General features: G+C 41.1%; 1 protein-coding gene across 1 annotated transcript; it reads right to left on the reverse strand.

Annotated features, from left to right (window-relative positions):
• Positions 1–69: 69 nt before the first annotated feature.
• On the reverse strand, positions 70–8264 carry soul5l (heme-binding protein soul5, like). Its single transcript, XM_041036840.1, has 8 exons — positions 8249–8264; positions 7249–7308; positions 5891–5972; positions 5657–5777; positions 5431–5570; positions 4177–4340; positions 2524–3047; positions 70–197 (listed from the first exon to the last, which is right to left on the reverse strand). Coding segments are annotated over exons 1-7 (1059 nt in total). The 5' UTR covers positions 8251–8264; the 3' UTR covers positions 70–197; positions 2524–2557.
• Between the last annotated feature and the right edge of the window lie 475 nt (positions 8265–8739).

Genomic DNA, 8739 nt, shown 5'->3' on the forward strand with positions numbered 1-8739 from the left:
TAGAGATAGCAGCAGCAGCAGTCTGATATGCCTGTAAAAATTTCAAACTCACCTTTAAACAGCAGTTCTCATCCAACTTCTTTTTTGCATATTTGGGAGCCATGTGTTCGCCACTGCCAAGGTCCATTGACGGGTCATCGGTAGCTTCGGTTTCAGCAGCAGAATCAGAGTTGGAGTTGGAGTTGGGAAAGGTGAAGCTGTGCATTTTAAATTCAGAGAATTTAACAGTAGATATCAGAGCACCAAAACTGGCACCTTGTCACTGGCAGTAATGTGTCACTTTTCATTGTAGAAAACAAAACAATGCCGATTCAGTCCGTGCATTCATTCATTTTTTGGCCACTTGGGCTGCAAAACAAGCTAAAAATACAACACTGACACATGATTGTCTTATTACACATGTGCCTCTCTGTGCAGATCCTGGTGGCAGCAACCAAGAACAACAGAAGAAACTGAGAAACATCACTAAGAGCAAGGTTATTTCATGAGATAGGAGAAGGTTTGGTGCGCAGGTGTACTCAGAGAGCAGGTGAAGGTGAAGGTGCAGGTGCGCTGCTTTCCAGTGTTGTTGATACTACCACCAGGTAACACCACAGTGAGGAATTTTCAAACCTGACGCACAGCATCCATCAAGTGTAAAGCCACCAATAATACAATGAGCCCAATGAGGGTTTGTTACTGGTTTTTATTGCACCTTCCTCAGAACATACAGTATGTATCTTAGAGACGCACAGAGTAATTATTAACTGATATAACTCTTATTGTGTTGGTTTGATCAGCCGTGATTCTTTGGGATCTTTGGGACAGCCAGAATGAGATTAAAGTCTGGTTTCAACCTTAACTTTTAATTTTGACGACTGTGTTTTGCAGACAGTTCCAACAGTTTGCAGATTACAAGATTATTAAGTGACTGAAATCAAGCGTAGCATCAGTGTCTCTGGGCAAAGAAAAGATTAGGCAGAATTTAAGTTTTTTTTTCCTGGTGTGAAACAGTTTTACTATAATTCAACATATCCTACCAAAACTCATTATATTCTTATATCTTTATAGTCTGATAAACATTTTGAATGCATCTCCTACTGCTTTAAAAACCTGGTGAGCCTTTTTTAAGGTTTTTGAAACCTACATTATTTAGATAAACTTTTATTCTTTTTCCTATTTTTATTGGTAGATTTCTATCTGTAACTGCACATTATCGCCACCAACTGTTACCATTACCGGCATTCAGTCGACATAAAGTGTATCACATTACTGACCACATGCAGTATGTACGTCCTCCACATGCTGGTAGAACATGTGATACAAACGATACAAAAATCTGCTCATCACAAAATTTCCCTACAGCGCTGCTAGTGGTCAAAAGCTCCCTTTAACATAATGCAATACGAAATAACAGATTTGAGAATAGATGATTTTTTTTTTTTTGGTAAATCATGGAAATAGTAAACAGGAAAGTCACAGTAGTCAAGAGGATCAGAACTAAGAGGGTGAGATTGTGTTTATGTGTATTAATTTGACTGTTGAATTTTAGGTGATATTTTTAATTCCTAAATTAATTGACTTAATTTCTTTTTTTTTAACGGGGAACAAACTATTTTAGGCACACAGCATGCTATATGTTATTAATATGCTGTGTACCATAATGAAAGTTTATATTATTGTAATAACTACATTCATTAAATTCTGGGAGCCGAAAAAACCTATCACACAGTCGGATCAAATTTCTTAATTACCTGAAAACTGATTAAAAATACCCATACAATATGTTTTGCAAGTTTTTACAGGCACTTTTGAGCACAAATACTGAGACTGAGAAAAACAAACCAAAAAAAATTAATTTGGGAAATTTACATAAGCTGTACTATTAAATAGAGCCATAGAATGTAAGCTGCACCAAAGATCCCAATGAATATGCATACTGAATGTATAACGATTTACCAATATGTTGCCACATATCACGAAAGTAAAACCAACGAGAAGCTAAACAGAGAAGAGAATCTTATTAATAATATTAAGTAACAGCATCAAACTCCATTTAAAAGAGGCTAGAACACAGTCAAATTAAGTTCCCTCTGATATAATGGCCTACTGTGGTTAGTCCCAGCAATTTATTTATCAATTACACACAGATTTCCATTGGAGTCCTACTAGTTGCTAAATTAGTTTTTGGGTTAAACTGATCTCTCTCTGCCTTTAGATTTAGAACACAGTAACTACGAATTCTAACGTTCTAGCTAATACGTACATCTTATTTATTTCTAAATGCAGCTGTATGACAACCTCAGAACCACAAAGAGTACAAGCATGTGTGTGTGCTGATACAGGAAGCTGCAGACGTGAAGCTGTGGTAGAACATGTAGTGAAACACTAAGTGCATAAGGAGGAGTTGGTGTAATACACAGGAATAGAGAGATAAGAAGGAAGAGACCAGCGTGTCCATCTATCACACACATTCAGCCAACTTTCTGCCACCAACACCACCTCCACCGTTTCTTTTCTTTTTAGATTCTGTGTTTAATTTACCTGGAATAGCTGCTTAAAGAAAATGTGTAGGGTGTTAATGAGCGTCATCTGGCTCGACCACAGGGTTGCTGTCAGCTTGTGTATCCACAGAGCTGTGGGCTGTGCTGTTCCACAGGCCAACATCAGACTGGGGCTCCAGAGATGGGCTCACAGAGACAGGATCGGAGGAGTTGGTAGTTGGGTCGAGCAGAATCTGGGCAGAGGTAGGAGGGTGGCTGAATGCGACCTCGGCAGGAAGGTGGGAGGAAGGACTCGAAGGAGCGTCAGATGGGGGAAGAGACGCTGTGTCAGACGGCGTTTGTGAAGAGGAGTTGGATGTTGTATACAAGGACAAGTTGGAGGGAGTGAGTGAGGGTGAATCAGAGAGTGTGTGGGGGAGAGGGTCAGACGGGGAGTTTGTGGGTGACTCTGTCAGAGTCGGCCTGGGAGTGTGTGGAGGGGTCGGTTCCTGTGGATCAGTGCAAACTGGCTCTCCCTCGGCCACATACCACACCTCATTGTGCCTCTTCAGCAGCTTCAAGGGACTACACGCGCACACAGACAGACACAGACAGACAGACACACACACACACACACACACACACACACACACACACACACACACACACACACACACACACACACACACACACACAGACAGACACAGACAGACAGACACACACACACACGAGAAAAGAGTGAGAAAGATGAACAGTTAGAAGAGGGAGGTGTGCAGTGATGTGTGCAGGGGCCACACAATCTTCTTCTTAAATGTATCCTATATAATTATAATTCCTTTTTATTCAATAAATAAAAATCAAGAAAAATTAGTTATGTCAGACTTGTGCTAAACTACCAGTGAGTCAGAATCACAATCACGATGTTTAAGTTTACCTTGGTGCTGTTAAGTAAAAACATGGAGGACAGTATCAAGAACTTGAACGTGAAATAGTTGTGACCAGTGGTGGAATATAACAAAGTATTTGTACTTTGTTACTGTACTTAAGTATTTTTTTACGTATCTGTACTTTACATAAGTAAAAATAATAATGCATACTTTGGATTTTACTCCATTACATTTTGCAGCAATTACCTGTACTTTATACTCCACTACATTTCTACAATTTATGCTGTTACTCGTTACATGTTATGTGCGTTGTTTGCCATTGCCAACCAATCAGGTGGCTCTATTACCTCCAATGATGGCAGAGCGCGCATTTAGTAGCAACAGGAGCTAGTGGACTGGCCCCTGCCTCTGCGACCATGGCTGTGGTGCTCCTGAGCAAGGCACCGATTCACCCCAGCTCCCCGGGCGCCTCACTAGGCAGCCCCCTGCCCCAGCCTCTCTATTGCATGTGCATGCTTGTGTGTGTGTTTCGTTCATTTGGTGTGGGTAAAATGCAGAGTAATTTCCCCAGGAGGGATCAATAAAGTAATTAAAAAAAAAAAAATGGCACAGCCCCGACACTGAGAAAACCCATTGCGTGAGTACTTTTACTTTAAAAAAAGTCAATTTAAAAGTAAGCACTTAGTACTTTTACTTAAGTAAGATTCTTGATGTAGTACTTCCTGTACTACTTGAAGTACTAAGCTTCAGTACTTCCTCCACCACTGGTTGTGACTGGTTCCCAAGAAACAAGAAGAGAGTTAAAATTGATTAAGTATTGGTAATACCTGTCATAGCCAACTCCATAGTGGTAACTGTGGTTATAGGAAGCTCGAACTCTCTCCAGTTCTTTGGTCAGCAGGTGAGTGTGAAGCCTGGAGGTGACGGACAGCATCCAGCCCCCATAACTCCTCACATACACGTCCATCTCCCGCATCTCAGTGAAGTACAGCTGCGGCCGAGACACAGACACAACATCAGCAAACAAAAAGCAACTTCACTGTAAATACTGCTGAGAAAAATTCAGTGTAGCACAAATAATATTCCTCATGGACATGTAAACACGTACATATGCAGAATGTGAAGCCAAGACGACGTGTTAAGAGAAATGACCATAAATGCTTGTAGAAAAGTATATTGTCTTAGTTTTAAACTTCACTTGAGTTTGATATCGTGGCCATTCGAGGAAATATGCTCTGAGCAAAATTTAAATTTTAGCGTGAAAGATTTTAAAAACTTTAAGTAAACTAAAGAGAAAGCATTGGAAATATCAGATTACTGTGTGGTACTGTGTATGAAAACTTAACTGATACTAATTAAATCATGTAAACTTTAAATGGAGGGGTGGGTATTTAATTTTATTTATGATAACTGTGAATTTATTTATTTATTTCACAGTGCAAGTGCAACCAAATTACATGAGCACGAATGTAAAAATATATATTACCTTGAAAAAAAAAAACCAAAGGGAAAACGGTTTTCTTAAACTTTGTAAAAGTACATGATGACTTAAAATCAAGTCATTGAACTGAAATATTACTGTAGAACATGTAATGCACTATTAGTGTAAGCAGATATAGTCTATTGTTAATTAAGCTAATGAATAAGTTCTTTTCTGTTAGGTCAGGCATATGCAGGAAATAAGGCACGATACTGAAACATGTCTGGACAAGAAGGATATTTCTTTATCATCTCAGATGAGTGCACAGCCTGCAGAGTATGAAATCATAAAACAGAGGCAGGACACCAACACTGATACTTTCATGAGGCAGCAAATATCTGGTTCTATTCTGCTGAGTGAGAGCAGCCCCGGGGCCAGCTGCACTAAATACTAGACATCCATCAATGCTCTTTATTGATCTAAAAGCAAAAACCACTGATCAAATTACACACAGATAACTGGTGGATAAAAGCATTTGACTTCATAAAAAGCAAGCGCAGCTACCCAACTCTAAAAAAAAAAAAAAAAAACTGCCTCCCCCTGCACCTAAAGGATCTTTCTCCCACATCCATCAGCCCTTCACCTGCCAGGCTCAACTCACCTTGTCACTGGTGGGTGCGGGAGGTTTGTCCTGATAGGCAGCCGGCAGCGGGAAGCTTAGGGTGTAGATAGCCGGCTCCCACATCTTGGTCTCCTCTGGAATCTTGACCAGGACAGGGGCAGTCATCTCCATTTGGATGCCTGTCAACACACACACATACAGAATAACACAAACACAACAAACCCTCCGCACCAAGGCAGATCTTCCTCTCCTGCGCTGTCCTTACCTCCTTCATTGGCTCCGGTTATGTACTGGAAAAGTCTCCTGAAGGCCATGGCTGCACCCACTCCCATGAAATAGGCTTCAGCATCTGTTGACACCCAGCGAGTGGGGCTGTAGTGTCGCACCTGAACACACACACACACAATGGGAAAAGAGAACAAAACTGAGTGAGAAATAACAGCTTAATGGGCAGGTAATGTGTGTATATGCACTGGCTGACATGAAGAGCTTCATTCACCTCGTACTCATCTGTTTTGCAGACTAGCTCGTACTCCAGACATTCCTTTGACTCTGTGCAGAAGCTGGTGTTGGTACTCGGTCTGGTGATAGAATTACATTTTAATTATTTATCAAAACCTCATGGCCAAAAGTCTGTGAACACTCCTCCTGTCTGTGGACACTAACTTTTAGACTGTGGATTTTTTTTCATTGGACTTAAGCCTTTAGTTCAAATTAAGAGAAATCTTGATGCAGCATACAAAGATTAAGAATCTACAGCTATACTAGCAGTGGTGCTTTGAAGGAAATGCACAAAATGACCGTGCTAACTTGCTAATGTTTAGTATAATGGTTACCAGATGTGGCTGATGGGAACGTCATTAGTTTTGGTGGCATTTGGTCAAAAATCAAAGCATTGGACATACAGAAATTTTGACCTGATGATTGTGCCAGATCAAGAGATGAATAATCAGAAGATCAAATTATTGCACTTTATTCCTGAGGCGAACATAAATCTCCTATGGGATAGCCAGAGGATCATCAAAACTGTTGGAATTCTTCCTCTCAGGAACTTGAATATCTGTAGAAACTGTCATGACAATCCATTTCCTATTTTACCAGAGGCAGAGTCAGGGGATCACTGAAGTCATTAGGTTCCATCCCCTGAGGACAAATTTCACAGAAATCCATTCAGTAGTTGTTGAGATATTTCATTTTGGACAAAAGTGGACAGGCTGTCATTGCCGGTGTCATGCCATTAGCATGATATGGCCATATATGATATGAATAGTCACAGAAAACAAACTTCACAGTGCTTTTTAAAGATGTGCACTGATATGGCTTCTCTGACACTTGGAGGCCGTTCCAGAGTTGGCAGCAGCAACAACAGCCACCTTTGTTTTCAGCCTTGACCTTGGAACAACCAGAGGTCCCTGTTCTGAAAGCTGGACGCTCCTCCCAGTGGTCAGAGGGCACAACAACTACTTTAAATACAGAGGGACTTGACAATGTAATGCTTTGTTTGTTGAAAGTAACATCTGGTAACAGTATTAGTGACCGATCTCACTAATGCTCTTGCAGCTGAATGGGAGAAAATTCTTGCAGCCATGTTCCAAGATCTTGTTAAAAGCCCTCCTATAAGAGTGGATTTTTAAATTCTTTTCAACGCTCACAGGAGCAGTAACGAATCGAAACACTAATCCTATGATTAATGTGATGTGAACTCCAAATTCCTCCCAAACGTGGCAAGGAAGAAAAACGTTAAGTCGTCAAAAGTACCTGCCAAATTAATGTATAATAGTGTAAATTACATATGTGTGTCCACATACTTTTGGCCATGTAGCACATCCGTCTATCTATCTGAAATGATCAGCTTACCCAACACTTGCTTCAGCTGAAGCCACTAGGGTCAAAATCGCCAAGGCAGAGATGAAAGCCCTGAGGAGGGGACAAAAAGCCATAAAAAAGATTTAAAAAAGATCCAAAAATAACCAAAATGAATGAGAAAGTGAGAATTAATTACCTTCTGCTCAAACTAACAGAGTGAAAAGTTAACAAGCTGTGATGAGAATAAATGCCATTATTCGTTTTACATTAAAGGCCTATACTGTGCAGCAAAATGCTTTGGGGTTAATATTCCCTACTGTACTGTCTCTGTGTGTGGGGACCAATAAGAGAACTATTGGATTCTATTGTACAAAAAAGAAAAAATTCTAAACATCTAGAGAATTAAAAAATCGGCAGTGCGTGAATTTGTGACTGACAGGTTTGAAGGGGCTTTCTGAGTGTGAGTGTGTGTGTGTGTCAGTCTGCGCAGCAGCGTGCTGCAATCCGGTGTTTGCACTGCAGACATGAAATGGGACACGTTTTCCTGCTCTCAATGCGCCGCAAAGAGGGGAGCGAGGAGGAGATCTGCTGCATCATCAGGCTCTGTCTTTTCCTAATCAAAGGCGTTTTGAGGTCACGGAAGAACAGCGTCCAATAGCTCATTACATCCCCTTCATCATGACCTTACTGTCGGTTTAACTTCTCCAAATATCCGTATAAAGACTTAGACTGCTGAGGGGAAATTAAGGTTTTTTAAGAATGTATAAAATGGTTCAAGAATACAATCACCAGTGCAGTTTAAAATCTATTTGGAAAAAAAAAAGCCGTTTATGGTATGCATTTATGTTTTTGCTCGTGTTACAGCAGCCTGGTTAAAAATGTCAGACATCCATGCATAACCGATCATCAGCGACGCAAACATCAACTTTACCTGTCCATGACGCCGCAGAAAACTCACTACACATAAGCATCAGCACAGATTAAAAAGAAAATAAAAATCGAATAATTTATACCTGTGTGGTATTCATGTATTAAAAGCGCTGATACTCACATTGTCCTGGCCCCGTGTGTGTCCTTTCCACCTGCCAGGGGAGTGCAGGGAGGAGTGTGATGGAGACTGCAGTCTGATGCACTCTGACGGGCGCCGGTGGACTTACTGCGGACTGCAGTGAGGACCAGCGTCCGCCTGCAGCTCACGGGAAGGAGGGAGGGAGGGGCTGAGCTGGCACCAGCCTGCAAACTTACGGGACCGACACTGGACAGATGAAATGTGCCCGTTATTCCTGGGAGTTCACCTCCAGCGCTGCAGCAGTGAGACTAGGATGTCTGCGCCAGCATCCGCCATCAGTCATCCATCATACTGTGGGAAGATGAGAGGAGGAAGAGGAGGAAGTCGAAAATTGAATGTTCCCGTGATATGGGCCATTTATGGTCTACAGTATGTTTGCACAGTTCAGTTTAGGATTTTTTTTCATGTATTTTTGTAAAAATTTTCAGCTTGCATTTACCATTTGAGGCAGCCATTGGTTTACAGCTATGCAA

The sequence above is a fragment of the Toxotes jaculatrix genome, chromosome 4, assembly GCF_017976425.1.
Source record: "Toxotes jaculatrix isolate fToxJac2 chromosome 4, fToxJac2.pri, whole genome shotgun sequence".
In the NCBI taxonomy this organism is placed as follows: domain Eukaryota; kingdom Metazoa; phylum Chordata; class Actinopteri; family Toxotidae; genus Toxotes; species Toxotes jaculatrix.

What these genes read in the sequence shown, in the direction of transcription:
- soul5l (XM_041036840.1), bottom strand. An exon ending in TCAGCTGAAGCAAGTGTTGG is followed by an intron (nt 5,973 to 7,248) that starts GTAAGCTGATCA and finishes TTCTATCACCAG; the next exon opens with ACCGAGTACCAACACCAGCT. An exon ending in TATGGAGTTGGCTATGACAG is followed by an intron (nt 3,048 to 4,176) that starts GTATTACCAATA and finishes GTGCGCGTGTAG; the next exon opens with TCCCTTGAAGCTGCTGAAGA.